This window comes from Varanus komodoensis, unplaced genomic scaffold (assembly GCF_004798865.1).
Source record: "Varanus komodoensis strain SLA01 unplaced genomic scaffold, ASM479886v1 scaffold99, whole genome shotgun sequence".
Classification (NCBI taxonomy): Eukaryota; Metazoa; Chordata; class Lepidosauria; order Squamata; family Varanidae; genus Varanus; species Varanus komodoensis.
The window spans coordinates 686,542-703,196 of NW_025336676.1; the positions used below are offsets into that span (position 1 = coordinate 686,542).

The 16,655-nt window shown below is 53.6% G+C and overlaps 1 protein-coding gene across 1 annotated transcript in view; it reads left to right on the forward strand.

The window, feature by feature from the left end:
* The window catches only part of FBN3 (fibrillin 3), a 115,460-nt gene that overhangs the window by 61,710 nt on the left and 37,095 nt on the right, over window positions 1–16,655 (forward strand). The window contains exons 19-35 of the mRNA XM_044419027.1: window positions 152–271; window positions 939–1,076; window positions 1,722–1,772; window positions 2,236–2,361; window positions 3,100–3,327; window positions 4,608–4,733; window positions 5,613–5,741; window positions 6,804–6,929; window positions 7,691–7,816; window positions 8,178–8,300; window positions 8,676–8,801; window positions 9,314–9,439; window positions 10,134–10,256; window positions 11,490–11,612; window positions 12,613–12,738; window positions 13,134–13,256; window positions 15,952–16,074. Of these exons, the coding sequence (XP_044274962.1) occupies window positions 152–271; window positions 939–1,076; window positions 1,722–1,772; window positions 2,236–2,361; window positions 3,100–3,327; window positions 4,608–4,733; window positions 5,613–5,741; window positions 6,804–6,929; window positions 7,691–7,816; window positions 8,178–8,300; window positions 8,676–8,801; window positions 9,314–9,439; window positions 10,134–10,256; window positions 11,490–11,612; window positions 12,613–12,738; window positions 13,134–13,256; window positions 15,952–16,074 (2,163 nt within the window). The remainder of the gene's footprint in view (window positions 1–151; window positions 272–938; window positions 1,077–1,721; window positions 1,773–2,235; window positions 2,362–3,099; window positions 3,328–4,607; window positions 4,734–5,612; window positions 5,742–6,803; window positions 6,930–7,690; window positions 7,817–8,177; window positions 8,301–8,675; window positions 8,802–9,313; window positions 9,440–10,133; window positions 10,257–11,489; window positions 11,613–12,612; window positions 12,739–13,133; window positions 13,257–15,951; window positions 16,075–16,655) is intronic.

Here is a 16,655-nt window from a genome sequence, read left to right on the forward strand (position 1 = left end):
ATAATGTTGACTCGTTCGATGTCTTTTCTGGACCCCAAGTTTGCTCAGCACGTGTAGAGCAAGTGTCCCCACCCACATGCCCACATGCACCTGTGCCCAGTTCTGGTGAGGGTTGCCCCATCCACTCAGCAGACCCCCTCCCTCTCCCCAGATGTCAACGAGTGCACGTCCAGCCCGTGTGTCAGTGGCCTCTGTCGGAACAACGCCGGCTCGTTCGCCTGCGAGTGCTCGCCCGGAAGCAAGCTGGACTCCAGCGGAACCATCTGCGTCGGTAAAGCCCCTTTTGCCGTGCTCTTTGACCCTGTGATTTAGATGCCAGGCGGGAAAGGGGTGCCCAGGTGCTGCGCATCTCACCCTACTTTGTGCTCTAAGTGCAAGAAGCAAGGGATAACGCCCCCGCCCCACCTCCCTGGAAAACCCCACCGAGAAATGTGGTACCCACCTGTCCCTAACCCTGCCTGTATTCTGATACCAAGGACATGGCAGGGCTTGGCTGGTCCACAGTTTAATGGGAAATGCATCTAATTTTGCACTTGCAAACCAATATGCAAACCAAGATTTAGGTCTCCTCCAGCACAGACGCTGGAGGAGACACCACGACTAATATCACAGTGGGGTTCTCCAATAAAAGAGCCAGTACCAAAATGCATATATTGGGGTGAGGAAGGAGGGATGCATACAAAATGCACATATTCACGCATGGCAATTTTCACGAGAACATTTTCAAAAAGTGCAATGTTCAAGACACACTGAACTTGAGGGAAAAAATTCTCCAACTCTTGGGAAAAATCCGCAAGTCTGGCTGAAGGTTTGGAAAGTTGCAGAACTGGGAGAAAATGCAACTGATGGAGTTACACTTGGCTTAAACAAGCTAGCATGGTCTGGGAGCCCCCCTGACCAGGTGTCTGCCCTCCCAACCCCCCAACCCCAACCCACAGACAGCATGAAGGGCACCTGTTGGCTGAACATCCAGGAAGGCCGCTGTGAGGTCAACATCAACGGGGCCACACTGAAGTCAGAGTGCTGTGCCACACTTGGGGCTGCGTGGGGCAGCCCATGCGAACGCTGCGAGATAGGTAAGCATGGTCCAAACCATCTTTCAAAGCCACACAAAGTCAGTGCATGCCTAGTGGTTAGAGTTCTGGGTGGGGCCTTGGGAGGCCATGGCTGGCATCTTCCTCAAGTCCCTCGTGTTCTCACCTTCAAGGGTAAGAGGAAGAGGGCCTTCTTTGTGGTAGCCCCCAGTTAGAAAATGGTTGCCCCTTTGAGCTTCTCCTGGCTCCAACTTTGCTGTCCTTTTCGTGCCTCAAGTTTTAATAGCACAGTGGGAACGGTTGTGTCAGTCATGTATAACAAGCCCAGTTGTGTTAATTTGGCTTGATGATTTGAGTTGCGCTCTTAAATTTCTTTAGAGACATTTCCTGATGCTCTTCTGGTAGTCTGCATTTTTTGTTGTATTTTATTGTATTTTGTGAATTGTTGTAAGCCATTGTTGGGCAGCACGGAAGTACAGTCAATCAATCACACCGGCTACTTGGGTGATTTTGGGCCCGTCACAGACTTGCAGCTTAACCTACCTCACAGAGATGTTGTGTGGATAAAGGGCAGGGGAGGAGGGCCTTCCCAGTCACCCCGAGGTTCTGTGCAAGCAGGAGAAAGGTGGGGTAGAAGGAGTGTGAAGACACATTGCTCATGACTCGCCCCCTCTTTCTTCCCTGCAGACTCTGCCTGCCCAAGGGGCTACGCCAGGATGAAGGGTGTCTCGTGTGAAGGTACCTCCTGTTTGTGTTTGGGACACCATGTGAATCATTGTGCCCCCCCCTTCCACATCATGGGCTCATTTTCCCTTCTTTCCTTGCCAGGAGGGCTGACATATGAAAATAGAGGGAGCCCTGTAGGGTCAAAGAGAGGGCCTGGCTCACCCTGCACCCTGTTTCCAACAGTGGACAGCAGGATGTTTCCTGGGGCATGAAGCCCATTGCCCCCTCTGGTCCTCTTCTTCCCAGCAGGTGCTTCTTTAGGGGGTAGACTGCTCTTATGCATGGAGGCCTTGCTTTGCAAGCAGGGTTAGAACTGCTTCATGTCAAAGAAACCCCAAGAACCAACATTGGCTCCTTGTTGCTGGGGTTGATGGGATTACTGTTCCTCATCCCCAGCAGTAGTTCCACCTATCCTGACGGCGCCAGGGGCTGCCACCCCCAGCCACGCTTCTGGTATTTCTTTCCCTCCCTCCAGATGTGAACGAGTGCGAGGTTTTCCCGGGGGTCTGCTCCAATGGGCACTGTGTGAACACAGCGGGGTCCTTCCGATGCAAGTGCCCAGAAGGTCTGACGCTGGATGGCTCCGGCAGGACGTGCGTGGGTGAGGACACGAGGGGCGGCGTGATGCGCCTCCCCACCCCTTCTCCGCATGCGCCATGGCCCCAGGAGCTGCTCTGCCTTGGGGGGGGCTTTTCTGTGGCTCTGAGGGTGGGGCAGCAAATCTTCCTGGCTCCGGACAGCGATGCAGTCATGAAGGGCAGCACTTGCCCTAACTGCCCGTGTAGCTGGGACCCAGGGCATTGGCCAGCTCCACAGCGCCGAACCAGCTTGGACCCATTCCGCCTCCACGGAGATCAGGCCCTTTGTGGCGAACGCAGAAGCCACGGTGTGGCACCCCTGCGAGTCCTGCTCCCCCTGCACCACTGCTTTGGACCTGTGTCCCCCACAAACATGGATCGGTTTGCTCCATACTTTGCCTTTTTCTGAAGCGTCCTGGGAATGATCTCTTGGGTATGCGACCTCCACAAAACTACAGTTCCCACACTTCTGTGGGGCAGCCAGTAGACCAGGTAAAATATCTCTATGGGGGGAGCAGAAAGGCCCCCAAATTCCTGATGCCAAACCTGCCTGTCTCAAGAGGGCCACAGAACAGCCCCCAGTGCGACAGTGGCAGCCACATTTGCTGCACTCCTTTCATGGCAAAAATGTGCCCCCCCTCAGCCTCCGCTTTTTGCTTCGAGGGGGCCAGCATGGCTTTCCTGGTCTCAGCTGGCAGCTGCAGCGGCGAGGTGGCATCTGTCTGATCCTCCTCTGCTGGCCTGCCCCGTTTTCCCTGCAGATGTGCGCTTGGAGCAGTGCTACATGAAGTGGGTGGTGGACGAATGCACGGCCCCACTCCCGGGCAAGTACCGCATCGACCTGTGCTGCTGCTCCGTCGGGTCGGCCTGGGGAAGCGACTGCGAGGAGTGCCCCAAGCCTGGCTCGGCCGAGTACAAAGCCATCTGCCCAAGGGGACCTGGCTTTGCCAACCGAGGCGACGTCTTATCGGGCAGGCCTTTTTATAAAGGTATATCTGAGGGGGCCAATACCTGGGGAGAGCAGTTTGCGTTTGCTCACATCTGGATTTTGTTTAGCTTAGCTCTGAAGTTATGCAAAGAACCTGGTACGTCCAGCTCAGGAAGGAGCTGAGATTAAATTTTTGCCCATCAGCACTGGCCAGAATCTAGCAGCACACAGTTATTCCTGGCGGAGAACCAGGCTGTGATGTATGTGTAAGCTATGCAGCTGCTGAAGATAAGGAAGAAAGGCTGATAGCAGCCCTAATTCTGCACAAAAACCAGTCAGCCCAAGACTTTCAAAGAGCTAAATTCCAAAAGCCCTGCACAGAGATGGCCAGAGATGCCTGGCCACGTTCCTCCCACATCTGGATTCTGTTTGTCCTTAAGGGTTGTAGTTTTCTATTGTCTAAAATCTGGTTATGCAGAATGATCCATTCAGAGCAAAGCTGAAGCTGAGCCAAGTTCTCAGCCCTCCCTCAGCGAGGTACAAACAGTTAGGAAAATGAAAATAATTAAAAGATAGCACTTGCAAAGTCAGGGCATTAGTAGCATTTGCATTTATCGTATTTCTGTGACACCTTTTCTTCCTGCAAGGAGTCCAGTGCAGCTTATATAACCCTCCTCTTTGCCATTTATGCTCACAACAACTCTGTGAGGTAGGCTAAGCTGAGATGCAAGCAGACAGCTTGAAGTCACTCAGGGAGGTTCATGGCCAGTGGGGACCCAGACCTGCATCTCTTAGCTCTAAATATGATATTACAGATATAGGGAGGAGGAAAAGATGAAATGATATTAAAAGATGCTGCAGTGCTGAGCTGAGCAAAGAATCTTTCTGAGTACATAAGGAATGATCCTGTCAGCACCAGGCAGGCCTCTCCGGGGAAAGTGCCATGGTGGGGAAGCTGCTTAAAAGGCCCTGTCTCCCTCGTCTCCCTTCAGGCTCGGTCCTCGGTCAGGACTGACCATGAATTTTTAATTAATATTTAATTTAATATTTAAACATTTTATGCTGTCCTTTGCAGCAGCCTCAGGACAGAATGAATCTGTCTTTCTGTCGGTCAGTCATCTGCAGGCCTCCCGAGGGCTTGGCTTGCAACTCGGGTTGTTCTGAACTGCCCTGGCGGGAGGGGACTGGAGCTGCAGCCAACCAGTCTGGGGGCTAAGGAATGCTGTGGTCGTTTGACCATGGCTTTCAGATGGACGCTGCTCCACCCAGCAGTGCCCTGAGAACGAACCAAGAGCCACAGCCAGAGACCCTCCAAATCCGCTGTCTGTTTGGCTTCCCCAGATGTGAATGAATGTAAGCTTTTCTCCGGGCTCTGTACTCACGGCACCTGCCGGAATGCCATCGGGAGCTTCCGGTGTCTTTGTGGAAGCGGCTTTGCCCTGGATGCTGAGGAGAGAAACTGTACAGGTAATGGGGAGGGGGCTTCAAAACCCTTGCCACCCCTTCCGGTGTGGCTTGTGACTTTCCATGAGAGATGAGTGTCCTTTGGGCCAGTGCCAACAGGCATGCAAGCTTTCTGCATTCGGGGAGGGCTGGACCCGTTGCTGTGCCACTTCCCACGTTCCTGAGTCAGCGCCATCCTGTTCCTACCTAGCCCTGCCAATTTGCTTTTTAAAATCCAAATGAACTTTCTTATTTAAATATGATTTCTTCTATCAAAGTGAGATATCCTTTTGATATCCCTCAGTGTGACAGTTTTGCCCCTGCTGTCTATTTTGCATTAGGTTATTGTCATTTTCTTACATTCCCTACAGGGAATTTAATTTCTGCCTTTTGGGGCATTACTGTTTTCCATTACATTTATACCTCATGTTTACTAATAATATTTGCGTGTATATAACTAAAAAATAAACATCATTAATTTAAGTTGCTTTTATACTGCTTGGCATCCTAACATCTCAGTGGTTCACAAAACAGATATAAAAATATAATCCAGCATAATTTTTATTAATATTCTCACAAAATGTGTTCCTGGGCATGTTTCTAAATGTATTTTTATTCTGAAATGTGTGTTTTTATACACTGTTTGTTAGTTTTGAGCCAAGAGCTGCACCAGGAAATTCAGAGTAGCACCGAGCCCAAGAGTTATCCTGTCCTGAACAGTGCGGGTTTTGTCAGTTCGTGAAGGAATCTGGAAAGAGCAAATTCTTTAGTGGTCCCTCAGTGCAGCCTTCTGGGCAACTCCCAAATCTGATGTGATTGGGGATGATGGGAACTGTAGTCCAAGGCAGCAGAGTGTGCCCATATAGTGCTGCATGCTGAGTCCCCCTGTTCCTTTCCTTGCAGACATCGATGAATGCCGGATCTCGCCAGGCCTCTGCGGCCACGGCACCTGTGTCAACATGCCGGGCAGCTTCGAGTGCGAATGTTTTGAAGGCTATGAGAGCGGATTCATGATGATGAAGAACTGCATGGGTGAGGGGGAGGGATTTTGAAGGTGCGGGAGTGGGGAATGCTTTGGTTTGCTGCAACGAATTCCCCTGTGGAGTTCTGGCTTTGAAAGGGGCAGCCATCCAGTATGGGCTGGAGCCGGGACACACATGTGCCCAGAACTGGGTCAGGCGCCATCAGGAGCAGTGAGGCAGGGGAGGGGTCCATGCATGGGCAGGATTATCCATGCACAAGCATGCAACCAGATGAAAATGCTGGCGGGGGGGGGGGATCTCAGGTGCCCCCCTCCATCCAGGTGCCACCTCCTGGCATCCTCGGGCATTTAGCTCCTGCACTTGGCACTTGCCCCTCCCATCTCCAGAACGACACCTTGCGCATGCTCTTGTGCTGAGGCTGACCTTGGAAAGATCCGGGGGGGGAGGTGGCGAAAGCTGCAGGGGGGCCACATTGGTGCATCAAGGATTCTGGAGCTATTCAATCTTCATTATAGCCTGTAATTCTCCCCAGGAGGGCTATCAAAAGTAAGGACTGATTTTTATTCCATTAGGGATAGCTGAAGATTGCTCCAGCCTTCCCTGACCCAGTACGATCCAGATGTGTTGGACTCCAACATCCATCATGCAGGGCCAGCCTAACCACTAACCCAGGCTGGCCAGCCAAACTGTTCCTCTGCCAGGCCACCTGCTGGTCAAGCAAACTAATAATTTTTAAGAGCAGAGAGAAAGAAAACAGGAAGGTTTTGCCCCATTACAGCCTGGCCATGCTGAGTTGGGGACAATGGGAGTTGTGGTCCAGCCCATTTGGAGTCAGGATGGTCCTGGGGGCTTGCTGCAGAATGAGGATGGAAGCAGGAAACCGGAAAGCTCTTCCCCACCAAAATCTAGCCCATTCCGTGATGCACCAGTGCCAAATTTTAAAGCAGGCATATCCCGGGGGAGTGGGATGGAGGAACCCCCTCCCCATCCAAGTTGCTTTGGGGTGCAGCTGTCTTCCACTCTCCGACCGGGGTGGGGGGTGCCCGGGCTGGCTCCCTCATGCTCTATCTCCAGGATCAGCCCATCGGGCATCCGCTGGCATCTCTTTCAGACATCGATGAGTGTGAAAGGGACCCGCTGCTGTGCCGTGGGGGGGTCTGCGTCAACACAGAGGGCAGCTTCGAGTGCCTGTGCCCCCCGGGACACGAGCTCACTGCGGAGGGCAATGCCTGCGTGGGTAAGTCCCGCCCAAGCTTGTGCGGCACACCCGCAGTCGGAAGCCATTTCCTGGTGTGGCGTCTGGGGGCGTACGTGGGCACGGAGCCTGCATCGTCCCACCAGTGGGTGGAGCCAAAATGGTGGCCAGCTTCCTGTGTCTCAAGCGCTCCCTGGAGCAGCAGGACACTTGCCTTTAGGGAATGTCATGTTGGGGGACTGCACTGAAGCTGGGATGGCGGAGGGGCATGAGGCCAGGGGAAGGGGCAGGGTGGGACCTCAGGTGGGTTGCACTGAGTTTCTGCCCCCCGATATGAAGAAATGGGCAGGTGGAAGGCCGTGAAACGTAACATGAGTGGGTGGCACTCCTGCACCTTACCAGAGAAAAGCAGGGTGCTAAATGCAGGATGGAAAGGACACGGTGGACGAAGAAGGAACCTCCGGGAGGCCTCCCTCGTGCTCTGGGCCTCCCGGTCGCAGCGGGCCGGAGCTGCCTGATCTTTCTCCTTGCTGCGTTTGCACTTCACACATTTCACATTCTGATTTTAGGTTTCTTTTTGATTTGTACTTTGATTTGTACTTTTAGCCAGCTGGACTGCCGTTTGTGCTGGAAAGGCAGGAAAGTAATATGAATTCACAGTATTATTAATATTAGCATTATTCTTGTTATTAAAACTTCACATATGGAGCACCCAACCTTTGCCACATGGATCCATCACAAAGGGAGGGTGTCTCCTCTGCAGTTTCTCCCTTCCCTTAAATTTTACCCTGCCCTCCCCGCAGACATCAACGAATGCTCCCTTAGCGATAACTTGTGCCGGAACGGCCGCTGCGTCAACGTGGTCGGGACCTACCAGTGTGCGTGTGACTCGGGGTTCCAGGCCACCCCGGATCGCCAAGGCTGTGTTGGTGAGTTTCCCCTTCTCTGTCCCACATCTGTCCCTGCAAGATTATGCTCAGGTGCACCCCTGACATGGGGCCAGGATCTGCCTGTTGCTTTATTTCCACACAGCAGACAAGAGGGGTGCATTAGCTGGCAGAAGTACAGAGAGTCTTTGGGGAGAAAAGCAGGTGGCTCCCGAAAAGCAGCTCCGTGGCCACAGAGCGGCCGCTGGGGGAACAAAGGAGGCTGTGTGTGCCCAGGCCCGTAATGGGCTTCTCAGAAAAGGGTGTGGCTGGCTGTTTCAGTGCATGCGAAGGGCTTTCCACGCCTCAGGCAGCGGTGCCACCTTCTTGCTCCGCCGAATAAGCCCCACTGCTCCCCTTGCAGATATTGACGAGTGCACAATCACGAACGGCGGCTGCGACACGCGCTGCTCCAACTCGGAGGGCAGCTACCAGTGCAGCTGCAGCGAGGGGTACGCGCTGATGCCAGACAAGCGCTCCTGCACAGGTAAGTGGCGCCTTGCCGGTTCGTGAGCCTTCCCGTTAGGGCGGTCCCCTTTCCCAGACCAGTGTCCCAGTGGGGTAAATCTGCCAGATTTTGAGAGAGGCATAGCCTGGTTCTCTTCTCTCTGCACTCCTTCATCTTGGGACCTCGGCAAAAGGGGTTTTGTCCCTGGAGCAGAGGTTCTTCGTATCTGGCTCATGTCGTGCAGTAAAAATGAAAAGCCAAAAGCCTGCTGGTTTGTGTACAGAGTGTGCGCAGGAGCAGGAGCAGACCTGACTGCAGCTCAGGTTCCCGGGGAAGGAAATGCCTCCGAAGAATTCTCCCTGCATGGGGAGGTGGGCAAAGGACCGTCACTTCCCCACACACCTTTTCATCCAGATATCGATGAGTGTGAGGACAACCCAGAGATCTGTGACGGCGGCCAGTGCACTAATATCCCCGGCGAGTACCGGTGCCTCTGCTTTGATGGATTCATGGCTTCCCTGGACATGAAGACGTGTGTCGGTAAGACATGGGCCCAGAAGGGCGGCTGGGGGTGTCTACCTCAGCGGCTCTCCAAACTGCCTGTAGAGGTTTCTCCCAACCTGCAGAGGCCAATAAATCAAACCTGGTAGACCACATGTCAAGTCCTTAAGAGTTGAGCACGTAAATAAAGTAACATTCTAAAAACGTAAATCAAGTAAGATTCTGGTCCTCAAGGTTCTGAACAAAAGAGCTGCTTCAAATGTGAATGTTTGAAGCAGCCTTATATTGTGGCAAATGACTGGTAAACCTAGCTTAAGATCTTCAGTGCTTTGCATCAGGCAGAGGAGGTGCTTTCTCAGAGCTACCTGAATGGAAACTGGGAGCTTTGCTTTGCAAAGCACATGCTGTTCTGCTGAGCTACAGCTTTCCCCCTAAAAATAAAGCAAGATTCTAGTCCCTTGGGTTCTGAATCAAGGGACAGCTCAGTTGCAGGTGGCCTGTAGGTTTGGAGGGGGAGCTGAATGCGGCTCTCTTTTTGTCCCCTGTCACAGATGTGAGTGAGTGTGACTTGAACCCAAACATTTGTCTGCACGGAGAATGCGAGAATACAAAGGGCTCGTTCATCTGCCATTGCCAGCTGGGGTATTTCGTCAAGAAAGGCACAACTGGGTGCACAGGTAGGTGGGGGCTGGGGAGGGCCAAGCAGGATCCTGTTCACACAATCTCTTCCCAAGGCCATGCTGCAAAGGCCTGGAAGGGGAGCGTTGGGGAACCAGAAGAGGGGGTCGTGTGCTCCCACTGACTCTTGGCTCCCTGAATACCTGCATTGATGTCATTCGTTCATTTATTTTATTCCAATTTTGTACTGCCCAGTAGGTGAAGCTTCATGGAAGCATGAGCAGCATACAGAGAAAATGACACAACATTTCCAATTTGCAAAGTTTTAAAATAATTTAACAGCATAAACATTTTTAAAATAAAAATAGACCCTTTAAATGCCACTGGGTGTTAAATGCCATCAAATGCCTGGGAGGCTGTCTTAACCTGGCACGGAAAAGGGGGCAAAGTTGGCGCCCAGCAGGCTTCTTCGGGGAGGGCATGCTGCAGTTGGGGGCCAACACCGTGAAGGCCCTGTTCCCTGTTGCCTCCCTCCAAGCATCCCTCAAGGGTGGAACTTGGGGGAAAGCCTCAGATATTGATTCTAGAGTCCAGGTTACCACGCTGTGTAAGACATCTAGTTTTTTTCCACGCAGTTGCAGGGGGAGGTGTTGTCCTATACATCTGGGCTGGGGGACACCAGGTTGAGGAAGGCTGGAAGAGATCTAGGCACCTAAAAGCCCTTCCTAATCCTTGACTCATCCTCTCCTGCAGACATTGATGAGTGTGAAATTGGAGCCCACAATTGCGACATGCACGCGTCGTGCATCAACATCCCGGGAAGTTTCAGGTGCAAATGCCGGGCGGGCTGGCTCGGAGACGGCCTGAAATGCAACGGTGAGCAAGCACAGCCAAGCGGGGAGGGCCTCGGTTGCTCTCGGAAGGGGAAAGACCTTTTCCAAGCTGAGTGCCTTGGAGCACAATCCTCCCGCACTGCCTGCGAGCCCCCAGCCCCAGAGGGACACATGCATCGTCACCTGCCCGGCCTCCTGCCCTGCGTTTCCCATCAGGAGGGCTGCCCCTCTCACCGCAGCACCTCAGAAGAAGGTGGTTGAATGGAGAGGGATCCTGGCCAGTCTCTTCCCCTCCCAGCCACCCCCAAGCGCCCCCTTTCACCTCTCCAAGGCAGCCCCCAGCAAGCAGGGCAAGGCAAGGATTCTGTTTCCCAGTTCTGAGGTTGGAATGCTGCCTCCAGCCCTGGATCTGAGAATCCGATCCCGTGGCCCCGCAGTTGCTCTTTGAGCCCTCCCTTAGTGTCTGGCTTCAGAAAAGCATCTCTCTGCCCAAGGTCTGGGGCAAGGGTCCACCTAGACTGGAGCAGTTCAGTGGCGCTATTCAGCCTGGAAACCTAACAGAAAAATGGAGAGGTGTTTGAACATGTGCAAAGTGATTCTCTTTTCCTGTTGTTTTCATGTTAAAGATTATTTCATTTCTGGTTCATACAAAGCAAAGGTTTCAGGTGAATGGCACAACGCAGTTTCCGAAAGATAAAAGAATGTAAGGACAGCCATGCAGAACTTGGATTGTCTGACGCATCGTTTGCTATCCCAGCAATGAGCAGGTGCTCCCCCATTCCCGAGCAAGCTCATCCTCAGTTGGTTTTCTTCTAGGACTGAGCTGGCTCGGACCTACTGGAATACTTTTGTACTTCCCCATTCAGGCCATTTCGGTGTAATTGAGCATTCCAAAATCTTTCATCACATATCCATGCTGCAAAGATTAGACATGATTATAGTTCTCAAAAAGTGAATTCAGCTTCAGTGTGGAATTTGACCCTTGAGCAGGAAGCAGTCCAAACACCGTGCCTGAGGGAGTGAGGGCACTGAGGCGAGGGGAAACTGTCTGGGCGAGGCAGGATGATGTGAGGGGCTCGTCCGGCCCACCCCAGCCAGCCTCTCCCTTCCCAGAAGCACACCGCATTTGCCCGCAGCTGCGTCGTCGCATGCCCGGCATGAGTGCATCGGTGTGCCCCTGCCTGCAAAGTCCCGCCGCTCGTACAGCTGGGCGCATGGTTGGTCCGCTGGGCCGGCCCCGTGCCCCTCGCAACACCTCCTCTCTGTGCCTCCCCAGACCTGGACGAATGTGCCACGGAGGCACACAGCTGCAACCTGAACGCCAACTGCGTGAACACTCCGGGCTCGTACCGCTGCGCCTGCCGGGAGGGCTTCGACGGAGACGGCTTCTCTTGCTCGGGTAAGGGCGGAGGCAGCTCCATGCCCGTGCTGGGGCCGCCGGGGCAGCCAGGGTCTGGGCACACGGGGCCCGAGCACCAGCTCCGTTTCCTGGGCCCGGACCTGCTTGCAGGGCTTCAAGGATCCACTGGTGCTGATGCATGGCATGTGCTAAGCTTCACGGGCAGTGTATTGCTTCTCCAAGAAGGGTTCTTGCCATACTTCTAATGTGCTTCATTTTTAATGTTGCTTTTATCTTCCTTTTTATATTGCATATGTTTTGATGTAAGTGGCATAGAGATCTCGGGATGTCAAAAAGTATGTAAGTAGCTTAAATAAAGAAAGACACAGTCCTAAGCATGTTGAACCCTTAAGTAATAAACAATGGCCATGCAAGGGACCAGTGTCCAGCAAGGGTTGCTGCTGCAAGTGGGACGGGCCAGTTCTCCCCTCCTGGACAGCCCCCCTTCTCCTGCGCAACAATTGAGCTCAGGAAAAATGCTTTCCCCCATTGGCTTGGCAACAGCTGGGACAGGGTGCAAATGACCTGAAGACCCATCACATTTTGCGGTTGTGGGGGGCCTTGCAGCTAATCCTCTGCTCGGGAGCGGGGGTGCCCCCGACACGGGAGGATGTGTCTGCTCCCCAAAGGAAAACAGATGCCAGATTTTAAGGCCTGCAGATCTCCAAGCTGTGAGCTGGGCAGGAGGGGATGGAGTGGCTCGGCCATGGCAAGGAGGGAATCTCTTGAATCTCTTTCGCCAGCATTAAGGTTGGAGCTAGCGAGCTTTGGGGGCCCTGCTGGATACCCCGGGCACTGCCGTGAGGGGGCTGTCGCAAGAGCAGGGCCCTTTGAGAATGGCCGCTGGGCTGCTTCACCCAACGCCCATTTCACAGGAAGGGAGGAACTGGTGAGTCCACAGGAGCCAAGGGCTAGTTTTAAGGGTTTCACAGCAGCCCAAAGACCAGAGCCCTCGCTGTGGCATTTGGGGACAGCTGCTCAGCTCACCCATTCTCCGCAGACGTGGACGAATGTGCCGACAACGTCAACCTCTGCGAGAACGGGCAGTGCCTCAATGCCCCCGGGGGCTACCGCTGCGAGTGCGAAATGGGGTTCAACCCCACGGAGGACAGCAAGGCTTGCCAAGGTAAGAGGTGCTGTTTTCTGGGGCGGTGCAGCTTGTCTCAAAACCGGATGGGGAGCGCAAGAGCCTCCCCTCCAGAGTCAAAGCACTTCTGGTACCTTTATGGGGCACTTTTCGCCTCCACGCCTCCTGTGGCTAATCAAAAAGCCAAGGAGTTCATCCCTGTGAGCTCTGGTTCCGCTACACCACCGCCAACTGGCTGCCCTCTGGGTGCCGTGCACTACAGCTCCCAGCAGTCCTGGCCATAGAACATGGTGGCCAGGGCTGGTGGGAGTTGAAGTCCGGAACATCGAGAGGGTTCCATGTGGAGGAACCTGCCTTAAGGATTTCAGAGCATCCCAGACTTGCTCATTCGTTGTCCAGGGGCTGTGCAAATCCAAACATCTGATTTCCTGCAGACATCGATGAGTGCACCTTCCAGAACATCTGTGTGTTCGGCACCTGCCAAAACCTGCCGGGCATGTTCCGCTGCGCCTGTGACGATGGATACGAGCTGGACAGAAGTGGCGGCAACTGCACAGGTGAGCAAGGGTGGGGCAGGGGGACCTGAGAGAGATCCACCTGGCTCCAGGGCAGTCTACCATTGCTGTCATTCCACCACTGCCATCTCTCCGGCTCCTGTGGCCACACCCCATTGACTCCTTGTCTGTCTCTGCTTCAGCAACAAGCATCTAGTCCTTAAGCCATGGGTCCTCAAACTTCAGCCCGGGGGCCAGATCCGGCCCGCCATGCCCATTTGGACCCGCCCTGCCCCGCGCCCGCCCATGCCCATGCGTGTACATGCTGCCGCCCACCTCGCCCCGCATGTGGGGAGGCAGCAGTTTGCTGACTTGGAGAAAACGTTCTCCAAGCGAGCAAGCCGCTGCCTCCTGTGCCCACTTTGCGGCGCATGCCCGCCCGTGCCTCGCTGCGCACCCTGCACGCGCTGCCCCCGCCCCCAAGCCCATGCTGGCCCACATGCACCGCTGGCACCACCTTTCCGGCCTCCGCCCAGCACTGGCAGCTTCCAACTGGCCCCCTGGTGGAAAAGTTTGAGGACCCCTGCCTTAAGCCCTCTGCTTCAGCCTTCCCCTGCTCTCCGACATCAGCCCCCCCACCCTGTCTAGTTCTCATCCTATCTTCAGTCGCGGCTTCCATCATCCCTCCTGCCACATTCCTTGTCCTTCCTTGCTACTAATCAAGTTCCTAGTCCTTAGGCTTAAAGCTCTCTGGCTTGAGTCAACCTTCACTAATCTTGCACGTACCCCTCTAGCTTAATATTAACCAATCCTAAAATTGTGGGGGAGCCTTTGATCAGTGCAGGATGCTCCATGCAAGAGCATCCCCACAGTGAGGGGAGAACCCAGCACCCCTTCCTGCTCCTGCAGTCCAAACACTCCCACCCCCAGAAGCTTCTCCTAAAGCGCAAGCCCATTTGGTCCATCCCTGCAGGCCGCAGTGGCAGCGATGGAGAACAAGTCTTTCTTCGTGTCTTTCTGCGGTCTCAGTGTACCCGGAACCCCCAGCCATGCACAGACAGATGATCATCTGGGGCTGCTTTGCTTAGAAAAGAGGCAAGGAGGGGAAACAGGCTGGGGGTGCTGAGCATGAGCAAGAGGAGGGAGATGCTGTTTCCTGCGTTGTGCAATGCAAGGACCCCCTGGGATCACCACAGGAAGCTGATGGGGGCGGGGCGAGATCCTTCCCCCAGTGCACGGTGACTGCTTGGCGGTGGCTTCCATGGTTTGTGACGGCCGCCCGCCAGGATATCCTTCAAGGGCAGTGGCAAAGTCACTGAGCGGGAGGAGGCTTTCCAGCTGCCAGTCCTTGAGGCTCCATGCTGCCTCCAGCCTCAGAGGGGGCGCGACTGAGCCCAGCACATCCTGGGCGGCACGGTGCAAGGGGGCACTTGCACAAACCGGACAATGATTTGATCCTGTTCCTCTGGTGACATCCTTTTGGAACCGCTGCCATCTTATTGCTCTCCCTGGACCCATGTTTCTTTCTCCTCCTCACCTGAAGAGCTTCTGGGCTTGGGGGCCTCATTCTCCCCCTCGTCGGCCCCTCTTTTGGAGTTGTGCAGCGCGGCTTCTCCAGTGTCCCTTGACCTGCGCAGCCACACTGCTTGATTCTCAGGGCAGCTGCCCTGGCGGGAGGCGCTTGGCACCTCCAACTCAGATCCATTGCCACCTCCGGCAGAATTGGAGCCGCCCTCCATCAATGTGGGGTTTTTCCTGTATTCCAGGAGAGGGGAAGTTCAACAGAGTTAAACCCTTTTGCATACAAGAGCCGGTCAGTTGTAGTAGGAAAGCTGACAGTTTCCATGGACTGAAGTCTGGACCTTTGCTCAGGAAGCCAAAGTTTTGCAAGCAGTGAGAAAAGGGAAAAGGGAAAAAGAATTTAGGGTGAAATGCTACTGAACTCTTTCACTGGACTTGGGGAGAGTAAATAAGCAACTTTAAAGCAATAAGCCTAAGGCAGAAACCTGGAAAGGCAAGAGGAGAAAGGGAAGGTGGGCAGGAAGGTAGGCAGAGCAGAACAAGTCAGAGTTTTAGAAAGTGGTGTATTACATGGATTAAGGGACAGCCTTTCTAAAAAGCATTTGTTTATTTACATTGCCCTTTTTTGTTGTGTGTCTCCTTTTAGATTTTTTTAAAAATCCTATTAACTTTTTTCTTCTGTAAGCTTTGTAACATGGCAGGATTAAGACGAGCTTTTTTACACATGCTTTACCCCCGCCAGGGGGGTTCTTTCTATGCCTTTTTGTGTGGTCCATTATACAACCACTAGGTGGCACTGCAGTTTAGTGGAATAGCACAAACACATGAGCATCTCCTAGTGTGATCTCTAAATAATACCACACTTTCCTCAAGCTAAATAAAGTTACAGAAATGGTTGCAAAGCATGGGAGAGGTCCTAGCAGATGGCATAATTTAGAATACCCATGAAGTATTCTCATAGGCGAGGCTTGATGGGCACACAAGAAATGCCATGTGTAGAGAGGCCCCAACCCAAGAAACATGCCAGGGGACAAAAAAATGGGCATCTGGAAGCATCCCGGTCTCATCCATCCGGCATCGAGTGCAAACTTTCTGCATGTTGGACGCAGCCTTGGGTCTCCATGTCAGTGCTCTCCTCTCTAGTAGCATGAACTCTGCCTCCCAGGCCACGTCCCTTGCCCCTGTGCCAGAGCCCAGCCGGGGCCAGAAATAATGCTCCTGATATGTCCCGCTTCAGATGTCAACGAATGCGCCGACCCGGTGAACTGCATCAACGGGCTTTGTGTCAACACGCCTGGCAGCTACCTTTGCAACTGTCCCCAGGATTTCGAGCTGAACCCCACTGGAGTGGGGTGTGTGGGTAAGGGTGGTCCTGACTGACTGAAGGATGCACGTGTCAGTAATGGGAGCTTAGATCCCCTTCAGTCCATTCTGCCAACTTCCCCAAAGAGTCCAGCATCCACTCAAGGATGGAACAAAGAATGAAGGATTCTTCTCTTACCAGAATTTCATTCCAGTTGCACTTGTTCCCATGAGGGCTAAATCACCAGAGTGTTGGCACATTCCTGCATGAGCGTGCATTAGTTGATGTGGCCCGCACTGCTGGGTGTCTGCGAAACCAAATGAGCACAAATCCTGTGCAAAAGCAGGTGTGCAAGCCCGTGGGATCCACAGAAGCTGGCCAGGTACAGAATCTGCAGGTCAGATTCAGGAAAATCTGAACCCACTTTTGTGGATTGCTTTGAGAAGCCGGGGCACAATCCGTTGTAGGTCATTTGCGCTTGTGTTCTGCCATTTCCTCCCCAGCACCAGCTGTCTCTTTTTGCAGGACTCTGGGCAATGTGACTGACACCAAGAGGAGTCCATCCAGCTCAGCACAGGTTGGGGACCCCAGAATAGTGGGGCTTCTCATCCAGTGCAGCTTTCTTTTGAGTTTTGCAA